We start from the raw sequence: 24311 nt of genomic DNA, 5'->3' as shown, positions 1-24311 counted from the left end.
GAAAAAGAAATGAATGTGGCACTTTGTTTTGTCTTTGGAAACTATTTTCCCATCAATTATGGATTATTCCTTCACATGACTCTGGGGAGGTCAGTGTCATTAAATTGAATTCTGTTTAAGAGAGCCTGGGAGACTAAGGATGCTTTACAGTGATGGTGAAACCCTAGATCCTTCAGCACTTTTCTCTTGTCATACAGATGAAAGCTTCACAAAAAAATCATTGTGATAGTATTATAGTTTAGAGGCAAGGGAAGAGTGGGTTTCAGTGTTTTCCCCCTTTCTTTTTTTCCATAGTGGCCCTTCATAGCAAATCTAGAAACATGATAAGCAGACCTTGCAAAACCATTGTTTCTTTGACAGCTGGATAAATGTGGTTTGTTTGGGAATGAGGACTCTATATATATTTCAGAGATCCACCCAGTTCCTGACCTGGGGCTAGGAGAAGCCTGCTAAGTCTCAGCACGGTCAACCAGTCACTGTTTTTGTCTCTGTGCAGTTTCGGTTTCCTGAATCAGATGAGCCCTGTCATTGCTCTTTGGAAAAAGACAAGAAAGACATAAATCCCAGGCCAGGCAAAGCTGCTGGCCAGAAGAGATGATTGGAGGCCTTACCCTTGAGACTGTGACTTTATAACCAGCAGGGAGATATGTCTTGGGGTCAGCCGAGGCAAATGTTTTTGGAAAGGAAGCTTCGCACATTGTTTATATTTACAGAGAGCCTTTTCTGTTGGGTCCTCCTCCTTCACAGCTGAAACTGCTTTTAATCTCACGGTGCTAGCACATGTCTTCCTGCTGCCTGAGCTTACTGAAATCAGGGAGGAGGAACCGAGCTTTCTGTGTGGGCTGGGGATAACCAGGAGTCCTTTTTAATGATGGCAGTAACCATGTAACAATCATTTTTAGTTTCCAGTTTATTTCTATCTTGATAAGAGACGTAATAAACTCGATCCTTAGGGTCCTTATATTAAATTGACTGAAGAAGATGAATTTCCTTAGAATTATGAAGATTGAGCAGTTGTAGAAGTTTTGTGGGAGAGTCTGTTTTCGGTTGACAGTGCTTCCCCTAAGTAAGGGCACTCAGCTTTGCCTGAAGCCCCCCCCCCCCCCCACCGCCCCTGAATTAAAAGATGTATGGCTGAGAATTGTTAGGTAAGATGTTTATTCTAACAGATTGATTTTCTGCCCGTGGGAGTCATCACATAGTTGTTGGCCTTATTCTGCCTTCAGAGAATGGGTGCTGTTGTAACCTGGAATGTTTGTTAACTTTTTAGGCCCTAATATTCTAATGATCAGGTGCTCTAGCTTGTTGAATATTAATTAAGAATGTTAGACTGTCCTCTTCAGCCCAGGGGAGCATATCTGTGTACCATCACTAGGATCCTTTAGATTAAAACAGTGCCTCTTTAGAAGGCCTCTTCTAGAAAGAGAGTGTTTCTTTAGGGATGCAGTTATGAATGCTCGAGGCCGTTGGGGGTTTCTTTCCTTTCCAGTCACTTGGAGGAAATGTCATCAGCAAATCACAAGCACGTTCTCTCTTTAGCATCTGTGGGAACTGCCCCAGATAGCCTTCACGAGCATTCTTCTTAAGGGGTAGGACTTTGCCTTTAAACACTTTTGTAGAAGCTTTGCCTTGTGTCTTTGGTGGTCTCATCTTTTAAATATCTTGACAAATTTCTGTCACGTTAAAAATGGATCTGGGGGCGCCTGGGTGGCGCAGTCGGTTAAGCGTCCGACTTCAGCCAGGTCACGATCTCGCGGTCTGTGAGTTCGAGCCCTGCGTCAGGCTCTGGGCTGATGGCTCAGAGCCTGGAGCCTGTTTCCGATTCTGTGTCTCCCTGTCTCTCTGCCCCTCCCCCGTTCATGCTCTGTCTCTCTCTGTCCCAAAAATAAATAAACGTTGAAAAAAAAAATTAAAAAAAATTAAAAATAAAAATGGATCTGTACCTTGAAGAACAGTTGTTCACCACTTAACTTTGTTTTAGGAATGGACTGAAGATCCCCAGTGGAATAATAAAAGGGATACAGCCTCCATAATGGGGTATTTATTTCCCATTCATTACACAGATATCTTATTAGTTATCTGTTGTGTGCCAGGGAGGAGGTGGCCAAGTTGAAATAAAGTCCCCGGCTCGGTAAGCTTGCAGTCTAGTTAGGCATGGTGGGACACAGTTGAAGGCCTAGCTTCCTTGGAAATAAGACATAGGATGAACCTGGTAATTTGTCTGGGTAAACCGTATCTTAGAGAAGAGGAGAAATGTTGAAACTGAGGAGATAGAAAACTGACAACAGCCGAGGTTCCTTCCATGTGGTCTAGAACCCCCTCTGCCTTCAGCCCCATGGACCCGCCTTTGACAGGTCTCCACATAGCTATTTGCCTCTCTTTAAAATTAAGTTGGAGGGGCACCTGGGTGGCTTGGTTGAGCACCCAATTTTGGCTCAGGTCATGATCTCAGGATTCCTGAGTTCAGGCCTCACATCGAGCTCGCTGCTGTTAGCACAGAACCTGCTTTGGATCCTCTGTCTCCTCTCTCTGCCCCTGCCCTGCTTGCACTCTCTCAAAAATAAAATAAAAATTAAAAAAAATAAACATTAAATAGACTACTTAATACTTTTTATATCCTGGAATCCCCAACTTATTTCAATATGTGTAAAATTCCCTGAAGTCCTTAGGAAGAGATTACATATAGCCATAATTTTAATGAAAAAACTGACCTAATATGTATATAATGCTTTGGACCTGAATTAAAAAAAATAAAATCAAAGATTATCTTTTTGTTTAGGAAACAGTTCTATCAAAACCCACATGGGAATAGAAGTAATTTTAAATGTTCAAGACGTATAAACCACATACTTAAATTTAAGTATTATCTTTTTGATTTTCCATTTCATATTGTAGAATTAAGTTAAAAAAAACAAACAAACCCACAACCAAAGTATGGAACAGTTATCAAGCATGATCCTGCCTGAGCAAACTTCCCAGGCCTCCTTTTTTTTTTTTTTTTTTAAATTTTTTTTTCAACATTTATTTATTTTTGGGACAGAGAGAGACAGAGCATGAACAGGGGAGGGGCAGAGAGAGAGGGAGACACAGAATCGGAAACAGGCTGCAGGCTCTGAGCCATCAGCCCAGAGCCCGACGCGGGGCTCGAACTCACGGACCGCGAGATCGTGACCTGGCTGAAGTCGGACGCTTAACCGACTGCGCCACCCAGGCGCCCCTTCCCAGGCCTCCTTAAATGTCACCATCCTGCTAGGCCACATACCTGGATCTTTTTGACTCAGCAGATTAAAAGCCTGTTGGGTGAATTCATAAACCAGCTGGTCCAGGGAGTTACTCTTAGATGCTGTAAGATGGGACTTACCTCTTTTCTTCTTTTTCTTTTTCTTCTTCCTACAGGTGGATGTTAAGAATGAAACCACTTCCAAGGCAATTCATAGTATATTTAAGAATGCTATACAGCTGCTGCAGGAAAAAGGATTTGTTTTCCAGAAAGATGATGGTTTTGATAACCTATACTATGTAAGAGACCTGCAACTTTATTTTTTTCCTTCCTACCTTCAATCACAACTGTATTCATTCCTTAAGAATACCTAGAATTCCTATTTACTGTTTTTAAAAATCATTAAGGAGGTATGTAAAATGAGGAGCAAAGGACAGCCTCATCTAAGGTGCCATTTGTCCTTGTAGACACTTGTCTGTGCATTTACACATGTACATCTATAGATGCTTCTGTGCCTTTTTTTGTGATTATCCTATGGATCAGACTTCTCAGCATTAACACTGTTTGGGCCAGATGGTTCTTTGCTGTAGGTGGCTTTCCTTTGCACTGTAGGATGTTTGACAGCATCCTGGCCTTCATTCCCTAGAGAGCAGTAGCAGCCCACTCCCCCCACCAGGTGTGACAACTTAAAACATCACAGGACATCGCCAGGGGTGCCCTGGAACAGTTGAGAACCACTGCTCTAAATAATGCCTGGCAGGGAGCCTGGGTGGCTCACTCTGTTAAGCATCTGACTCTTGGTTTCAGCTCAGGTCATGATCTCACAGTTTCATGAGTTCAAGCCCCACATCAAGCTCTGCGCTGGCAGCATGGAGGCTGCTGGGGATTCTCTCTCCCTCTCTCTCTGCCCCTTCACCACTTGCACTGTCTCTCTCAAAATAAATAAATAAAAACTTTAAATAAGTAAACAAGTATTGCCTGACAAGTTTTGGGGGTACCAAAATAGCACGCCACGGGCATCTTTCCATGTTAGTACTTATAAATCTTCCACAATCTTTTTGACCTTGCGTGGTATTCCATATTCTGGGTACTTGCCATACACTTTTAGCCACTTCTTTCTGATGGACATTTATGTTGATTCTAACTTTTGCTCTCACAGATAGTGTTGCTGTTGCTATGTTTGCATAACTCTCTTTGTGAATTCATGTAAGCATTTTGGTAAGATTCGCTCTTAAAGAGGAATTGCTGGAGCAAAGGGCATGTACCTTAAGCATTTGGCCAACACAGTCTGATTGGCCTGCTAGAAGGCTCTACTAATTGACATTCCCACCAGGGGTACAAGCGCTTGCTTGCCTCATAACCTCCAGAGTTAAAGGTTCACCTCTCACTGCCTACCTTTAATAATTGAAGGAGCCAAGCTTTCAGTAAAAACAGGCTTTCTCATGACTGTTGCTCGTAGTGTAGATGTGGCTTCAGTCATGAGCAATTCTAGAGGCAGTTCAAAATTGTGAGGACTCCTAGAAGTCTCTGTATTTACAGACATGATTCTTGAGGGGAAGCTTTCCTTAATAGGACATTTTCATGATGTTGATTTACTCTAGTTATTTCCCCACTTTAGAGAGCTTTTTTTTTTTAATTAAGATACGTTTTATTTAAAAAAAAATTTTTTTTAAGTTTATTCATTTATTTCCAGAGGGAAAGAGAGAGAATGCAAGCAAGGGGGAAGGGCAGAGAGAGGGAGAGAAAGAATCCCAAGCAGGTTTGCACTGTCAACGCAGAGCCCCCTGAGGGGCTCGATCTCACAAACTGTGGTATTATAACCTGAGCCGAAAATCAAGAGTCGGACGCTTAACCAACTGAGCCACCCAGGCGCCCCAATTAAGATATATTTAAATACTATTTGAGCAACTTAAAAAAAATTTTTTTTAAGTAATTTCTACCATGCAGGGTAGGGCTTGAACTCACAACCCTGAGATCAAGAGTCGTATGCTCTATCAACTGAGCCAGACATGTGCCCCTGAGTAACCTTTGAAAAGGGTATTCTGATCTTTGTAAGGTGGGTGCAGACCACCTCCTCCTGGCATGGAAAGGCCTAGTAGGGTTGGAGAATCCCATGCTAGGCAGCTCACCTCAACATGCCTTCCCCCACATCCCATCCCCTCCTCCCCCTCCCCTGGTAGGCTCCAGAGTTGGCCTTCTGTGTCTGCAGAAAGCAGCTACATGACTACAGGCAGCAGGCCAGGACTGAGGTGTGGCAGGGCTAGGGCACTTCCTCCTGTGAATCAGTGTGAACTGGAATGGGGTGATCAAGCAATAATGGCTCTTTTCCTCAGCAGAACCATCCGCCTTCTCTGACTTCACTCCTCCCCTTCCACCTCCTCGCCTGTCCTAGAGGTTTCTGTTTTCCTGAGGGCCTTGCCTCAGGGAAAATAGTTATCACTGTGATGTAGATATTTCTGTTTGTTTGGTAGTTTCCTGCTTTCAACAGCTCTCACCCCCATTACCTTATTTGCTCTTCACAATAACCTTGTGAGTCAAGAGAAGGCAGGCGTTGTCAGTATCCCCATTCATTCTAAAATCTGGTCGTTCTAAAATCTGATCATTTTGTAAGTCTAGTTCGACAATTCCTCATACATGTATGTATTTGCATGATTTTTTTGTTTATTCCTTTCTTCCTCTTTTCCTTCCTTCCTCTTTCTCTTTTTTTTTTCTTTTTGGTTTTTAGATTTACTATGGAAGGAAGATGAAACCCATTTGGTTACTGCTTCCTTCTTACTTGAGCTGGTTGAGAAAGGAGCTTCGTTATTTTTGCCTTTAAGACAAAGTGTTTCAAGGGATGGGCTAGATTTACTCTCTTGCTAGCCTTTCCTTACGGTTTTAATTTCATTTGTTTTCCTTTGTGGTTGGGAGTAAGAAGAAAATTAATGAGACAGGAGACTTGTGTCATTCCCAGAGGAAGGAGTCCGGGTTGGAGATCAGACTTTGATCACTTGTGTCTCTCTTTCAATATAAAAACAAGTGAGAAACATCAAGAATGTGTTACAAGTATTTGGGAAGAAAACTGCTCCTTAAAAGTGTAGAATTTCAGGGGCGCCTGGGTGGCTCAGTCGGTTGAGTGTCCGACTTCGGCTCAGGTCATGATCTCACTGTTTGTGGGTTTGAGCCCTACGTTGGGCTCTGTGCTGACAGCTCAGGGCCTGGAGACAGCTTTGGATTCTGTGTCTCCCTCTCTCTCTGCCCCTCCCCCACTCATCCCCGCGCGCTCTCTCTCTCTCCCTCCCCCCCCCCCCCCCCCCCCCCCCCCCCCGTGTCTGTCTCTCTCAAAAATAAACATTAAAAAAAAGTGTAGAATTTCAGGTTTTCTTGACATCATGGCCCCAGTAAACTACCTTCCAAGGGAGTATGCCTCTGCACCAACTACAGAGCCTTGAGCTGCTTAGGGACAGAGCTGGTTTCATAATAGGCCAAGTATCAAAAACCACATTGTTGGTTTTTGGTATATGGATGGGATTATTTTGTGATTATTAGGAAATTTTTAGAAACTATCCTAAAAACTAATCTGGGAATCGAGATGACACAACCGCTTTATTGCTTAAGAATGCTTTCTCTCCTGGTTTTCCTGTTTAGGTAACCAGAGAGGACAAAGAACTGCACAGAAAAATACACCATATCATTCAAGAAGACTGTCAGAAACCAAATCGTAAGTGGGGTAATATACATGTATGTGGTGCCCTGATGCCCTGGAGGGGGTTGTTCCCTCCCAGAGAGCACCTGGGATGGAGAGTCAGGAAACCTGGGGCTTTCCCCAGTAGTGACTTCGAAGTATGACTGGTCAAGACACCTGCCTTCTCTGAGCCTCAGTCTCTTCTTTTATAAAGTGAGTGTTAGACTCGCACAGTTGTTCTGACCTTTGCTGCTCATAAGACTCAACCATAGAGTTTTTTATTGTCATTTTTATTTTTATTATTATATTTAAAAGATTCCATTTATACTTTTTTTTTTCAAGTTTCTTTCTTTATTTTGAGAGAGAGACAGGGAGCATGCACACAAGTGGGAGAGGGGCAGAGAGAGAGGGAGGGAGAGAATCCCAAGCAGGCCCTGCTCTGTCAGCACAGAGCCCGACTCGGGGCTCCATCCCACGAACCTCAAGGTGATGACCTGAGCCAAAATCAAGAGTTGGACGCTTAACTGGCTGAGCCACCCAGGCGCCCCAACCATGGAACTTTTTTAAACATACAGTGCTTGGGTCCCAGCTCTGGGATTCTGATTCATTAGGGGGTGGGACAGGAGCTGGACAGGTGAGCATCTCAGGTGACTCCAGTACAGGGAGGTAAGCCACTGAGCTAGGAGTTTCTGACCTTCTATGTCTTATTCTCTCTAATTTGTCTTATTTCTTATCCTACCTTGTCTTTGGAGTGAGACCGTTTCCTCTCTTCTAACACAAAGACTTTCAGTTTTAGGAGCATGGTTCTAGACGTTATAGTTTATGAACACTAATTCAGTCATCTTGGAACCTGATAATTTGCAGAAGAAAATGGCTTAGAATAAAGCTGGTTTTAGTGGAGTTAGGTCAACCCCTAGTGGTTAGAAACTCAAACTGTAGATAGTCTGACAACAGATATTACCACATTCACACTAGTTAGAGAAGAAAGCACTAGTCCTATCTTTAAATCCTGTGTAAACTGATCAGACTTCAAGATGACTTTGCAAAGTCGTCTTTTGCAAACATATACTAATAACGAATATTGGCATCTGTGAACAAATGAGGCTGGCAGAGAAAGGGGAAAGACTTGTTAATGACCGCAGGTCTCCTCAGCCTGCTTTCTTTCTGTCCAGAGAAACCCACCCCCAGCCCTTACAGCCCCTAAATCCCCAGGGCCTGGCCCTACTCCAGGCTGAGTCAGCGGGTGGAGCTGGACCAGGTCTCCAGTCCTGGTGTTTGTGGTATGCAGCCCTATTTAGCCTTTAAGAACCTATGATGTCAGATCCCAGAATGGTGTGACAACAGATCTTAAAATAAACTGAAAGCAGTCTATTATTTCAATGCAAGGTTTCTGGCCGATGTTTACATCATTCAGAGCAACAAGGACGAGTATCCTTGAGTTGGGGGAAAACCTGTCTGTCCACACTTTAGGGAGCTTTGAAGAGCAGTGAAATGTGGAGTTCCTCAACCGTGAAGAGATGAGAGGCCCCTCCCCAGATAACCTTCCTGCACTGATCCTCATCCCAGGCTACCTGGGCAGATTCCTGTTTGGGTCTGCACTAGGAACAGGATGGATTGAAATAATCCCCGTGCCTGGTGAAGCAAATGACAGGAATTCACACTTCATTTCTTAGGAGAACCAAACTGCCTAGTGACCTGAGACTCTGTAAAAGTGGCAGGTTTTACGTTCCCTTCTCACCCACAGACCAGCTACTATCTTGGTGAGTGTGTGCGTCAAGGTGGAAATCCTGTGACACTCAGTCTGTGTATGGGAACCTCGAAGCTATAAGCCAGTCCCCAGAACCAGGAAACTCCCAGGAGTAACTGAGAATGCCAGCAAAAATACCTCGTGGGGACTACCTTGCAGCCTGCTATGATTACCCCTTTACATAGAAAATATATATAGATTCTGAATAATAATGTATGGACATGGTAAAAAGTCAAACAGTGCAAAGTACACACAGGAAAGTCAGACTCCCTCCAAACACTGAGCCCCAAGATTTACGTTCCCAAGTCCAAATGCAGTGGTTGTTACTAGTTTCAGGCATATTGTTCTAGAGATGTTGCAAACACTGACGGACATATTTGTACAGTTTCTTTAAAAAAAAAAAAAAAACACAAGTTAAAAGTTAGCATATGATGCTGCGTGTTCCGTACCCTGTATCTTAAATCTAACCTTGGCTTCTAGAGGTCATTCAGCAACAGCACATTTAACAGTGCCTCAGTCTTTTAAATAGTTGCACGGTATCCCATTATACATATAGATAGATCTTCAAACACTTAATCATTTCTACTGGGCCTTTAGTGTTTCTTACCTTTTGTACAAACTACAGCATTTGTTCCTTATCACGATGGTTGGTAGGATATAAAATCTTTAGTCGTTTATGAATATTTCAGTAATGGATAAAATTACAATAAGAAAGGGGCTATAAACATGAAGCCTGTTTTTGGTCCCTAAAGCACTGATACTGGGCTTGTCTAAAGACAGGCAGCATGGCAAAGTTGTGAAAAGCTGGGCTCTGGAGCTTGCCCAGAGTTTGAATCCCAGCTCTACCACTTTGTAGCTGTGTAACCTTGGGTAAATCTGTGCCTCAGTTTCCTTTTTTTTTTTTTTTAATTAAATACGGTTGAGCTACAACACTAATATTATATTAGTTTCAGGTATACGACCTAGTGATTTGACATTTATATACATTACGAAATGATCACCATGATGTCTGGTTACCATCTGACACCATATGAAGTTATTAAAATATTATTGGGGCGCCTGGGTGGCGCAGTCGGTTAAGCGTCCGACTTCAGCCAGGTCACGATCTCGCGGTCCGTGAGTTCGAGCCCCGCGTCAGGCTCTGGGCTGATGGCTCGGAGCCTGGAGCCTGTTTCCGATTCTGTGTCTCCCTCTCTCTCTGCCCCTCCCCCGTTCATGCTCTGTCTCTCTCTGTCCCAAAAATAAATAAACGTTGAAAAAAAAAAAAAAATTTATAAAAAAAAAAAAAATAAAATAAAATATTATTGACTGTAGTCCTAACTTACTCTATATTTTATAACTGTAAGTTTGTACCTCTTAACCCCCTTCACCTATTTCATCCATCCCCTCACTCGCCTCCGCTCTGGTAATCACCAGTTGTTCTCCATATTTACGAGTCCGTTTCTGTTTTGTTTTGTTTGTCCCTTTGTTTTGGTTTTTAGATTCCACATGTAAGTGAAACCATATGGTATTTGTCTTTCTCTATTTGACTTACTTCACTTAGCATAATACCCCCTAAGTCTATTCATGTTGTTGCAAATGGCAAGATCTCATTCTTTTTTATAGCTGAGTCATGTTCCATTGTATATATACACCACGTCTTCCTTATCCATTCATCCATCAGTGGACACTTAGGTTGCTTCCATATCTTGGCTATCGTAAATAATGCTGCAGGGGTGCCTGGGTGGCTCAGGTGGTTGTGTCCGAATTCAGCTCAGGTCATGTTCTCATGGTTTGTGAGTTCAAGCCGTGCATCGGACTCTGTGCTGACAGCTCAGAGCCTGGAGCCTACTTCAGATTCTGTGTCTCCCTCTGCCTCTGCCTTCCCTGGCTCGTGCTGTCTCTCTCTCTCTCTCTCAAAAATAAATAAACATTTTAAAAAATTAATGAAATAAAAAAAAATAATGCTGGAATGAATATGGTGCTGCATATATCGTATTTTCATTTTCCTCGGATAAATACCCAGAAATGGAATTGCTGGATCATATGGTATTTCTGTGTTTAATATTTTGACCCCCATACTGTTTTCCACAGTGGTTGCACCAATTTACATTCCCACAAACAGTACATGAGGGTTCCCTTTTCTCCACATCCTTGCCAGTACTTGTTATTTCTTGGCTTTTTGATTCTGGCCATTCTAACGATAGCTCATTGTGGGTTTGATTTGCCTTTCCTGATGATTAGTGACTTGAGCATATTTTCCTGGTCTTTTGGCCATCCGTGTGTCTTCTTTGTAAAAATGTATATTCAGGTCTTCTTTTTAAATCATATTATTTACTTTCTGATGTTGAGTTGTATGAATTCTTTATGTATTTTTAATGTTAACTGCTTATAGATATATCATTTGGAAATGATATATATATCACTGATGATATATATGTATATCAGTGATATATTTCCCATTCAGCAGGTTGCCTTTTTGTTTTTTGATGGTCCCCTCTCTGTGCAAAGGCTTTTTAAAAGTTCAGTGTAGTCCCAACTGTTTATTTTTGCTTTTGTTTCCCTTGCTTGAGGAGACACATCCAAAAAAAATATTGCTAAGGCTGATATCCAAAAGTTTACACCCTGTGTTTTCTTTTAGAAGTTTTATGGTTTCAGGGCTTACATTTGGGTCTTTAATCCATTATGAGTTTATTTTTGTGTGTAGTGTAAGAAAGTAAGCCCAGTTTCATTCTTTTGCACGTAGCTGTCCAGTTTTCCCAGCACCATTTGTTGAAGAGCCGGTCTTTTCCCCACTGTATATTCTTGCCTTTTTTATCATAGATTAAAAGGTACTGTCTACAAATGGGCTTATCTCTGGGCAGTCTATTCTGTTCCATTAATATGTATCTGGTTTTGTACTACTACCATACTGTTTTGATTACTACAGCCTTGTAGTATAGTTTGAAATCTGAGGGCATGATCCCTCCAGCTTTATTCTTTCTCAAGATTGCTTTGGCTATTTTGGGGGTCTTTGTGGTTCTGTATAGATTTTAGTATTACTTGTTCTAGTTCTTTAAAAAACACTATTGATATTTTGATAAGGATTGCATCGAATCTGTATTTTGCTTTGGATAGTATAGACATTTTAGCAATATTAATTCTTCAAATCCATGAGCATAGAATATCTTTCCATCTATTTGTGTTATCTTCAGTTTGTTTCATCAGTGTCTTATAGTTTTTAGAGTACAGATCTTTCACACTCTTTGGTTAAGTTTATTCTTAGGTATTTAATTCTTTTTGATGCAGTTATAAATGGGATTGTTTTCTGGATTTCTCTTTCTGATAGTTCATTTTCAGTGTGTAGAAATGCATCCAATTTCTGTGTATTAATTTTGTGTCTTGCAACTTTACTGAATTCATTTATTAGTTCTAATGGTTTTGGGGTGAGTCTTTAGGGTTTTCTATATATAGTGTCATGTCATCTGCAAATCATGACAGTTTTATTTCTTTTTTGCCATTTTCGATGTCTTTTATGTCATTTTCTTTTCTGATTACTGTGGCTTGGACTTCCAGTGCTATGTTGACAAAACTTTGCCTCACTTTCTTTCTTTGCAAAATAAGGATAATAATAAGTATCCTCATGATGGGTTGTTTTGAAGATTAAGTAAATTACCGTTTTATGAAACTGTTAGGAAGATGGTGGAATAGGAAGCACCAGCAATCTATCTCTTCACTTAGACAACAATTGCATCTGTCTAATGTAACTGTTTTGGAACTCTGGAGTCTATTGAAGGCTTACAACTTCCAGGAGAAGGCTTGGAGAATAAATTGGGGATAACATCAGTCAATTTTCAGCTCTTAGTCAGTACCATTTCCCCCAGCCATATGGCAGGCATCTGTGTACATGATCTTGGAATAGCTTGCACAGAGTTTGCAGGAGCCTAGGTGGGCAAAAAGGAACAGGTCCTCCAAATATCAGGGATCTGTGCTGTTTGCTGATTGTTGCTTCTGATCACAGAGTTGCAGACAAATGCAATTTGTTGCATTGTTGCACTTCCTCTTCCTCCCATTGTCGCAAGCCCTTCCCTCAAAAGCTGAAGTGACTTCCGAAGGACTTAAAGGGCTGGTGCCTTCCCCTCCCCCTCTTCACTTTTCTTTTTTCCCCTTTTGGGAGCCAGAAAAGAAAGACTAGGGCATTAAAAAGCAACTGCATATATGGGAAAAATCAGAAAGTGATTATACATGCCCAGGGAAAGATACAGGCTCAGAAAAAGACCTGAGATGACCTTAAGTTTATACCTGAGGCTGATCCTTGACATAGAGACAGCCTATAATTTTAAAAAATAACAAAAAACGGGGGTGCCTGGCTGGCTCAGTCAGAGGAGAGTGTGACTCTTGATCCCAGGGTTGGGTGTTTGCACCCCACATTGGGTGTAGAGATTATTTAAAAATAAAATCTTCTGGGGCGCCTGGGTGGCTCAGTCGGTTAAGCGGCCGACTTTGGCTCAGGTCATGATCTCACAGTCCGTGAGTTTGAGTCCCACATCGGGCTCTGTGCTGACAGCTCAGAGCCTGGATCCTGCTTCAGATTCTGTGTCTCCCTCTCTCTCTGACCCTCCCTCGTTCATGCTCTGTCTCTCTCTGTCTCAAAAATAAATAAAAATTAAAAAAAAATTTTTTTTAATAAAATCTTTTAAAAACTTAAAAATAAATAAATAGCAAGACCCAGCAAATCCTAGGAGAAGGGGGAGAATCTGCCCTCCAGAGTTACCACATTATTGAATTCAGATGTCCAGTTTTCAACTAAAAATCACAAGGCATACACAAAAAAATAGGAAAATATAGCCCATTCAAAACAAAAAAATAATCAACAGAAACTGTCCCTGAAAAAGCCGTGATTCCAGATATGCTAGACAAAAATTTAAAACAACTGGCCTAAAGATGTTCAAGGAACTAAAGAGAGAGATGTTGAAGGTCAAGAAAATGGTTGATAAACAAGATGGAAATCTAAGTAAGGAAATAGAAAACCTAGGAAGAAACCAGAAAGAAATTCTGGAGCTGGAAAGTACAATAACTGAAATGAAGACTTCACTATAGAGATTCAAAAGCAGAAGAAAGAGTCAACAAACTTGGAGTTAAAGAAAAGAGAGCAGAGCTTGAGAGACTTTCGGGACACCATCGAGTAGGCCAACATGTATTATGGGAGTCCCAGAAGGAGAAGAGAGAGAATATTTGAAGAAATAGTGGCTGAAAACATCCTTAATTTGATGAAAGACATACATACAAACATCCAAGAAGCTCAGTGAACTCCCAAGTAAGATGAACTCAGAGAGACCCACACCAAAACATATCATAATCAAACTTTCGAAAGGCAAAGACAAATAGAGAATCTTGAAAGCAGCAAGAGAGAAGCAGCTTGTCACAGGGGCTCATCAGTAATATTTGCAGATTTCTAATCAGAAACTTTGGAGGCCAGAAGGTAGTGGGTTGATACATTCAAAGTTCTAAGTGGAAAGTAAAAAAAAAAAAGAAAGGTCAGTCAAGCAAAACTGTCCTTCAAAAGTGAGGGAGAAATTAAGACATTCTAAGATAAACAAAAGTCTTTGTTACCACTAGACCTGCTCTGCAAGAAATGCTCAAGGGCATCTGACAGGGTGAAATGAAAGGACACTAGACAGTAACTCAAAGCCATATGGAGAAGTATCTCAATAAAGGTAAATACGTGGGCAGTTATAAAAGCTAGTATTATTGTAACAGTGGTTTATAACTTCACTTTTTGATTTCTGTATGATTTAAGAGGCTAATACATTGTTAAAAACAATGATTAGTCTACTTACCTTCTTGTAACTTTGGTTTTTAATTCCTCATTTTTGTTTTCTATACAATTTAAGAGACTAATGAATAGAAGAATACTTAGTTTATGTTTTTGGGCACATAGTACATAGAGATGTGATTTTGTGACAAAAACTGAAACAAAGGCAGGGATAGAGCTGTAAAGGAGCAGAATTTTTCTGTTTTGAAGTTAAATTGGAATAAATTCAAATTAGGATGCAAAATGTAATCTCCATGGTAACCATGAAGAAAATAGCTATAGAACATGGACAAAAGGAAATGAGAAAGGAATTTAAACTTTTTGTTCAAAAAAATCACCTCGGGACGCCTGGGTGGCTCAGTTGGTTAAGCATCCAACTCTTGGTTTAGGCTCAAGTCATGATCTCGCGGTTCATGAGTTCAAGCCCCACATTGAACTCTGAGCTGATGGTACAGAGCCTGCTTGGGATTCTGACTCTCCCTCTCTCTCTATCCCTATCCTGCTCATGCTCTCTCTCTCTCCACATAAATAAATAAACATTAAAAATTTTTAAAAATCAGCTAAATACAAAAAGAATTCAGTAATGCAGGAAATGAAGGACAAAAAGCTATAAGGCATTTAGAAAACAAATAGCAAAATGACAAAAGTAAGTCCTGCCCCCACCCACCAGCAGGACAGTAGTTTAAACCTAAATGGATTTAACTTTCCACTCAAAAGACAGATTGGCAGAATGGATTTAAAAACAAAACCATGATCCAACTGTATGCTGTCTACAAGAGACTCACTTTAGATCCAAAAACACAAATGGATTGAAAAGGGTGCGGGGCATCTGGGTGGCCCAGTCGGTTAAGCATCGGACTTTGGCTCAGGTCATGATCTCACAGTTTGGGGGTTTGAGTCCTGTATCAGGCTCTGTGCTAACAACTCAGAGCCTGGAGCCTGCTTTGGATTCTGTGTCTCCCTCTCTTTCTCTCTCTCCCCCGCCCCTACTCATGCTTTGTCTGTCTCTGTCTTTCAAAAATAAATGTTGAAAAAAAAAAATGAAAGGCTGGAAAAAGATATCCTATGCAAATAAAAGTAACCGACAGAGAGCAGGGATGGCTGTACTAACATCAAAACCAAAAAGTTTACAAGAGGCAAAGAAGGACATTATATATTATTAAAAGGTTCAGTACAGCAAGAAGATACAGCAATTATAAACATTTATGTATCTAACGACAGGCCATCAAAATATATTGAGCAAAGTTGATTAAATTGAAAGGAGAAATAAACAGTTCTACAATAATAGTTGGAGACTTCGGTACCCTCCTCTTAATAATGGATAGAACAAGCAGACAGGATAAGTAAGGAAAAAGAGGACCTAAACACCACAAGAAATCAAATATATCTAATAGACATACACAAAGCACCCTATCCAACAATAGAGGAGACATTCTTCTCAAGTGTACATGGGACATTTTCCACAATAGACCATATGTTAGGTCACTAGTTAAGTCTCAGTAGATTTTAAAAAGATACCATACAAAGTATCTTCTCTGAGCACAGTGTGATGAACTTAGAAGCCAATGACAAAACTGGAAAATTTAACAAATTTGTGGAAACTAAACAGCACTCTTAACTAGTAGATCAAAGAAGAAATCACAAGGGAAATTAGAAAATTGCTAGCGATGAATGAAAATGAAAACACACCAAATTTAGGAGATGCATTGCTAAGGGGAACCTTATAGCTACAAACACTTAAAAAACAAGAGGGATCTCAAATCAAAACTCAACTTCTTTTTTTTTTTTTTTTCAACGTTTTTATTTATTTTTTGGGACAGAGAGAGACAGAGCATGAACGGGGGTGGGGCAGAGAGAGAGGGAGACACAGAATCGGAAACAGGCTCCAGGCTCTGAGCCATCAGCCCAGAGCCCGACGCGGGGCTCAAACTCACGGACCGCGAGATCGTGACCTGGCTGAAGTCGGACGCTTAACCGACTGCGCCACCCAGGCGCCCCTCAAAACCCAACTTCTAACTAAGGAACTAGAAAAAGAACAGACTAAACTGAAAGCTAGCAGAAGAAAGGAAATAATGATAATTAGAGCAAAGATAGAGAAATAGTGAAACCAAAAGTTGGTTGTTTAAAAAGAACAACAAAATTACCAAACCTTTAGCTGGAGGGACTAAGAAGAAAGAGAAAAGACTCAAATTGGTAAAATCAGAAAATGAAAATGACATTAGTATTGGTTCTACAGAAATAAAAAGGATTATAAGAGAGTACCGTGAATAGTTGCACGCTAACAAACTGGATAACCAGATGAAATGGACAGGTTCCTGGAAACAAAACCTACCAAGACTAAATCACACAGAAATAGGAAATTGGAGTGGACCTATGACTAGTAAGGAGATTGAATCGGTAACTAAAAGTCTACCAACAAAGTAAAGGTCTGGACCTGATGGCTTTACTGGTGAATTCTGCCAGACACTTAAAGAAAAACTAATACCAGTCCTTCTCCCCATGTGACTTGAAGGTCACTTTGTGAGCAGCCTTCCCAGACAACACCCAGACAGCAGCATGGCCCTTCTAAAGAAATAGTTTAAGGCCTTCAGGGCAGTCAACATCACTGCTTATGGCCCCACGTGTCTCTATAAGTCCTCTTGAGCCCTGAGCTTGGGCATCCAGGCCCTGCAAAGATAGATTAAAATCCAAGAAGTGGTGAAGTTCCTAGTGCTTCCTCTCTGCTGTGTACAGGCCCACTTTCCACCCTCCATCATCACCCTTCTCAGGAAGAGCTGAAGCATCAGGTTTAGAGCAGGGACTAGGTTATGTGCATCTTCATAGGTCATGGAGATGATGACTGAGTCCTAGTAATTCCTGTGTAGGAAGCACCTGCCACAGGTCTCCTTTCATTCCCACAACCACTGAGGAAGCAGGTGATTTTTCTTCCCATCTTACAGGTGAGGAGACAGACCCAGAATAATGAACCACTCTGCCCCAGACAGAGCCAGGACTTGAGTTCGGGTCTGCTGGACTTCGGAGTCAGCTCTCCATCTACCACTTGCTCTTCCTTGCTTAGCACTACACACATAGTAGATGTTCCAGAAATCTTTAGCAAATGAATGTTGAAGAAACAGCCTGGAAAGCAGTGAAAGGTAGCAAATTTTTCAACAGTAACCCCAACTGGGAGAAGTAATGAGTTGACAGAGCCACTAGAGGTCAGAATTTAGCAAGTCTTTGTTAGCTCAGGGGCACCGCTTGTGAAATTCTTGTAGAGCTACAAAGGACCTCAGAGGTTCCCTCACCCCCTTCTTAGTTCCTCTCCCTGTTGGTGAGAAAATGGGTTCAGATGCTATGAGTTGCCCAAGGCCATAGAGGTGTGCCAACTCCCAAACCATGCCTTTGCCCAACACTATGATACCTCTTTAATCACCTTCCTGGAGCCTAAAGCATTTTGTTCTCTGAAAACAACATTCAGTGACCATATGGAGCAGCTTGTGTGCCAGATGCTGGGGACACAACAGTGAGAGGCCAAGCCTGGCCCCGCACGGGGCATTAAGTGAATCTGGGGAAAGTTTGTTTTCGATAATGGGGTTTGACTTTGACTCAGAATTACAAATGCATTTTACATCATGACCTAGTACATTATACACACATACACACACACACAAACACACAGAGCTATATATAATATGTGTGTATATATACATATAATATACATATTATATATTTAGTATAAAGTTTCACAAAATAATACATATGCTATAATGCAGTACATTTTATAATTTCCTATACCCGTCTCTCTTAATCACAACCCATTAAGTTGATTTCGGGATCCTCTAATGGTCACAACTTCACCGTGCATTCCACTACTCTAAATCATTGGTTTCAAATAGGAAAGAGACTCCTAACCCCGAACTTTTTTCCTGGTGTACAAAATGGTCTTGGATTTTTTGGGGGCGGAGGGTGAGGGATTACTAGAACACAACCATCATAGACAGGACTGCTTGGAAGCCTAGGCAAAGAAGAAAGAGAACAGACCATGGTGTTCTTCTCCATGGTGTAGCATCAGTCAGGATGAGTATTGCTTACCTGTGATCTCCAGCAGGCAGGGAAAGAATACAGAGGCTGCTGTAAGCCAGCTCTCCTGTCAGTCTCAAGAGGGCTCCCACCTGGGAAGCTGGGGGCGGGGGGGAGGGTCGGCAAAAAATTGCACTAGAGAGAAAAGATGAGCAAACACTAAAAATCCATTAGGTTCTGGATAACAAGTGATTGATTAGGAATCGTTGAAGGTTGAAGGTCTGAGCTGAGCAATGGGTCCACGTCACCGTCGTGAAGTTAGGGGCCCAAGAACAGGGTTTTTGTTTTGTTTTTGCTGATAATCTAAACCAGTACATCTCCAACCCTAATGTGCGTGCGGATCTTGTTAAAATGCAGGTTCTGACTCAGGATCCGTGGAAAAAGACTTCAACTCAGAGGGGGAGGATGGAGGAGCGGGAGGAGGGTCTGACAGGTGTGCCAAGCTTAGCCAACTGCCTTTTTCCTGCAGACATAGAGAAGGGCTGCCACTTCCAGCACATCTTGGCCTGTGCTCGCCTGAGCGTCAGCCCGCGCCTGAGCGAAGCTGTGCTGCAGCAAGTGCTGGAGCTCCTGGAGGACCAGAGTGACATCATCAGCACCATGGAGCACTACTACACAGCGTTCTGAGGAGCTGCCGGCAGATGGCGTGGGCGGAGCCAGGCCAAGGAAGAGGAAGACCAGGCGGCAATCACTCCCAGGCTCTGATTTTAAACATCACACAGAGGCTGATAGGTCTGGTGGCAGTTACCTCCTAAGAAAGTATGAAATATAGTCATTTAAGGGATGCAATTGGGCATAAATTCTGTAGGCTGCCCTCTCGCTGCTGTATCCTTGGGATAAAGTCACTTCTGTCTCTGCCGTGACATAGAGGGAAACCTGTCCTGTCGACCTCCTGACTGGACCGGGCGTTGCTCTTGGAGCAGAAGGGGAGGAAACAGTGTTGGCGGCTGAATCGGGGTACATGTGGCTTGAGACCCTATCAGGGTAAAGGAATGTCACGTGGTAAAGTGAACTGAAGAGCATATAGCCAGAGCACACAGATCTAAAACCTTCTCGAACTTCAGCCCATCAGCTACATTCTTGTAGGCCTCTCCCAGTGGTTAAGAACCTAATGTAGGGGACTTATTCTTGGATGAGTATCACTCACCTATGATTGCCAAGGGTCAAGTACCAGTGGTGGGTCCTGAGCCCTCGGATGAATGTTGTTTACAGACCCACCCAGAGACGGGAATAAATGGATCTAAGGCATGGCTCTGTGTTGGTCATTTTCCTTACTTTCCTTCTGAATCAAAAGATGTCTCAGTATATTTCCTTAACACTTTGAGGACATATGTGACTAAATACATTGTCCTTTAACACCCTGAAGTCCTTAGAGGCTCTCAGCCAAATGCCTGGCTGGTAGATGTTACTCTCAAGGTTACTGTTGAACGCACAGGGCGTCCCGACACCATCCAGACGAACACTCTGTTTGTGCCCAGACAGGTGGTGGAATCTGAGGTATGTAGCAGGCTTGTTCTAACAGCTAAATGACAAATCGACAAACGCAGCCAGCAAAAAACAAAAATGAAGTGTCAGGAAAGATTTGGAGTTAATTACAGTCATTTCAAAGAGGCACATCTGCCTCCGTCTGCTGCCTTTGCTCTTGACGTAACAAGCTCTTAGTGGCTCTGCTGCAGAGCCCGCAGGCCTCCAGAGTCGTTCTGCTCTATGTGGAAATGCAGTGGTTTTAATACTCACAAGTTGGCTGCAGTTTCACGTGTCAGGCTGAGGGCTAGGACCAACAGATTGCTTCCTGTTGGGGACTTTCTGACTTTACCCAAACATCTGCCATATTTCTAACAGCCGTTTACCCAGATGGCTGCCCTGTGTCCTCTGTCCATTCAGAAGCTTCCCATAGAACGGGGTCTGCCTGGAACAACATCCCAGCGGTTCTTCCTGATAGCAGCGGATGTTCCGTATTGAATACATCTCAGATTATCAGGGCTGCCCAGGAAGGAGTCTGAACCAGCAGCACATTTCCAGGATTTATCCCAAGGAGATGATCGCACAGGTGTGAAAGGATGAACACACAAGATTCCCATTGCTGTGTAATTCAGAGTTCTACAACTGGGAAAAATATCCGTAGGAAAAAGTTAATTATGATACGTGTACACAGTGAAACACTATGCAGCCATTAAATGATGGAGTAGACAGATCCTTTTGCCGTGGAGCACTCTTCCCAAGAAAACTGAGGTACAGGTCTGTTTACAGAGTATACTACCATTGAGCCGTATGTGTATGTCTGTACATCTGCATAAATGTGGCACATGTATGCACGTACATATAGTTGACCACTCCCGGGCCCCCCTCCCCTCCCCCCCCCCCCCCCCCGCCACCCAAAATACTTTCTGCACTTGGCTTTCAGGACACCACACTCTGGGTGCTCTTTCTCAGTCTCCTTTTCATGGTCTTCCATGTCCCCGGGGGCTCAGGGTTCAGTCCCAGAGCTCATTCCTGTGCAGCTTGCCCCCTTGGAGATGTGAAGCAGTCGTGTGGCTCAGAACATCCATATGCTGACAGGCTCTCCAATTTACATCCAGTTAAGACCTCTTCTGAACTCCAGACCCCTGCATTCAGCTTCCTGTTGACGTCCCCACTGAGGTGTCTAACAGCTGTCACAAACCCCTGCCCAAAGCCAGGCGCCTGATCACCCCTGACTGAAGACTTGTTCCTTCTGAAGTTTTGCCTGATTCACAAAAGCAGCCCCATCATTCCAGTTGCCTAGGCCAAACCCGTTGACTTTTTCTCTCACATTCCACCTCCAACCTGCCTACCAGTTACCTTGGCACTACCTTCAAGGTATTTCTAGAATCTAGCTGCTCCTCACAGCTCCACTGCTACCACTTGGAGCATTGCAGGTGCCTCCTGACTCGACTCCCTGCTTCCGCCCCGGCCTCCCTTTAGTTCACTTAGCACACAGCAGCCAGAGCCATCTGTTAAAACTGAAGCCAGATTCTGTCCTCCTCTGCTCCAGCTCTCCATGACTCTGTTGGTCTCACTCCAGGTAGGACCTCAGGGCATCCCAGTATCAACAAGGAGCTGCTCTGCCTGGCCTCCTCTCCGAATTCCTCCCTCCCCCTCCCCTCTGCACCCACCCTGCTCAGCTTCATAGGCCTGCCTCACTGTTCCTCACACCCCAGGGACATTCCTGCCTTAGGGCCGATGTGCTTGTTTCTTCTGCCTGGAATGTTCCTCACCCAGATAACCATGTGATGGCCTTCCCCCCTCCCCTCCTTTAGGTCTTTGCTTGGGTGTCCCCTTCTCCCTTGGGCCTGTCCTTGATCCCTCTTTTGCTAATCACAACCAGCCCCTTCTCCCTCCTTCCCAGGACTCTTCAGTACTTCTCCTTCTCCATGGTACTTGTCACCATGTAACACATGCCATGTTTCTCACTTGCTTTGTTTATGATCTGTCTCCCTAACAGCAGAAATGCTCCATGAAGGCAGGGGCGGGAAGAAAGGCAGGGCTCTTTCTCTGTTTTGTTTCCTGCTCTGTCCTCTGCACCTGGAGCAGTGCCTGGCAATACCACTCCTGTGTACGTGTCTGGCTGCCCTCTACCTGCAAATATTTCCTTTCTTTCCTGGGGCGGGGCAGGGCGGGGCGGGGGAGGGGGGCTTTCTCCAATGTCTTGGAAGGCTGTTCAGGCTGGAAGTGTTCAGAATTAAACCCACTGGGAGCAGCCTCATCCAGCTCCCTTGCTCTTCAAATGAGATCTCTGAGGCACGTGTTCTACACCATTTTCTAGAGTTTCTCTGTGGGATTAATCTCCATCCACCCACAGAAGCAGCTAACTTGATAGCCACCCTTAATTGCCTGCCTTACCCTCCCTGTCTTCCCCACGCCCCCTTACTATTTGCTGCACCTCCCAAATGAACTGCTTCCTCTCCAGTCCTTGTCTCACAGTAAGCTTCTCGTGGAACACAAATTAACATCATGTTCTCAAGTCTGTTTGAGAAATGCTGCGTGAATAGTTATACATATCAAGCAGAGATCCCTGGAAAAACCAAAGTGACCCATTGTTAACCTCCAAAAGGGTGAGACAGATGCTTTTTAACCACATATCTACATTTGATATTTTTACAATTAGCAAGTGTCATTTCTACAAAAATAATAAAGCTCTTTCTCACTCCCCACCCCACACTCACCTGAATCACAAGTGAACCCGGAATCAGATAGACCTTATATCCCACAGCAACATAAGAACTCGGAGAAGATGAGGGAAGCCCTTGGAAAGTTCTCTGGGGCTAACTACAGTTGGGTCACTGCTCCTGCACTGAAGAGACACCAGAGGGTTCCCCGGAAGAAGAGGGAAACCCAGCAAACATCCTGGCTCTCACAGTGTGCACGATCCAGGAGGCACAAACGCTGCATATAGTTTATATAAGCAAGAAGACAAATAGTGCTACTGTCTGGTTAAGGGTTTGTTTGAAGCTCCATGATTCTCTCCATCTGGTAAGCTACCAGTGCTTCTCATCCTTAAAAGACACTTCTTTCTAATTATTTTCCCCTCTGATAGTGTGCCAGGACACTGGCCGAGAGAAAGCCAAGTGGAAAGAAGTCTATTCAGTGATGGGGAACCCGAGACTGTGTGCCAAGGATTGAAACCAAGCAAACTTGTAATTTTCCACTGGAGAAAGCATCCACACTTCTTATTTGTGTGGTTTCTTCTCTACAAGTGGCCTCGACAGCAGTTCCCCAAAGAAGCACCTCATTGTTTCCTTACTAGATCAATGTGATGCATTCGGGCAGACTCAGAAAGACGGAGACGAAGCTGGCAGCAGGTGCTGGGAGGAGAGGGGGACCGTCCCAAAGGGAAATGGTGCCCACGGATGAAGAAACTTGTAGTCAGATTCTTATTTGCGTAACAGTCTAAAGGCAAGCCCAAACTCCCACAGAAGTGAGTTTTTATATGGTACAGAATTTTTTTAAAATACAGCCTATTTTTATTGAAGTTTTATTAAGTAAACCCAAACAGGTAAGTCGCAGCACACAAGGCTGTGCCCACAAGAATTCTAAATCAGACCCCAAATTCCTGAAGAGACCAAAGTCTTTCCCTGTATGGCAAATTAAAGCGATAGGCTTTCATCTTGGAAAATGAAGAGAGGAATGTTGAGGACCACATCATAGTTTTTTTAAATAGTAAAGTGATGTGTCATTAATTCACACTGCTTTGGTGAACAGTTTATGTAAATTAGTGAAAAATCGGGAAATAGTGCTATTCTACTTAACTCTGTTTAAATCATTCAGTGTTCTGAATGACATCTGAATTACTGTGAGGGAATCGGTTGGCTGCTCTTAGAAAACCTGACTTAATTAATAAATCGCTTTAATTATGTATCATTTAAATTATCATGTGTCATGTATTGTTTAATACTATTAGGTGATTTTAAAGTACTTGAACTTAAGAGATTTGAATGCATGTCCACTCAAAAATGTCGATGTCAATGTTGACAAAACTATTATTATTCCTAATAACCAAGAAGTGAAAAGCAACCCAAATGTCCATCAAGTGATGAATGGATAAACAAATGTATATGCATACGATGGAGTGTTATTCAGCCACACCAAAGAATGAAGTTCTGACACATATACTACATGGATGAGCCTTGACAACAGTATGCTAAGTGAAAGACGCCAGATACAAGAGACCACATGTTGTATGATTCCACTTATATGGAGTGTCTAGAATAGGTAAATCAATAGAGAAAAAAATAGGTAGTGGTTGCTAGGGCATGGGGGAAGGAGAGGATTGGATAGTACAGGGTTTCCTTTTGGGGTGATAGAAGTGTTCTGGAATTAAGATAGTGGT

General features: G+C 42.8%; 1 protein-coding gene across 10 annotated transcripts in view; it reads left to right on the top strand.

The window, feature by feature from the left end:
• Positions 1-24311, top strand: part of STN1 (STN1 subunit of CST complex) — a 67440-nt gene that overhangs the window by 27235 nt on the left and 15894 nt on the right. For 8 of the 10 annotated variants that reach the window (XM_086680786.1, XM_086680793.1, XM_086680788.1 and 5 more), the window contains 3 exons: positions 3397-3519; positions 6848-6920; positions 18933-19713. In XM_086680786.1, the coding sequence (XP_086536912.1) occupies positions 3397-3519; positions 6848-6920; positions 18933-19090 (354 nt within the window). In that variant the 3' untranslated portion in view covers positions 19091-19713. Of the gene's footprint in view, positions 1-3396; positions 3520-6847; positions 6921-18932; positions 19714-24311 lie in introns of those variants that run through there. The other 2 variants (XM_086680789.1, XM_086680790.1) reach the window with 2 other exon arrangements.

Source organism: Puma concolor, chromosome D2, assembly GCF_028749965.1.
Source record: "Puma concolor isolate L17-30 chromosome D2, mPumCon1.1.hap2, whole genome shotgun sequence".
NCBI classification, from domain to species: Eukaryota; Metazoa; Chordata; class Mammalia; order Carnivora; family Felidae; genus Puma; species Puma concolor.
Note: the sequence above shows the minus strand (reverse complement) of the source record. Positions and strands in the feature narration are given on the sequence as shown.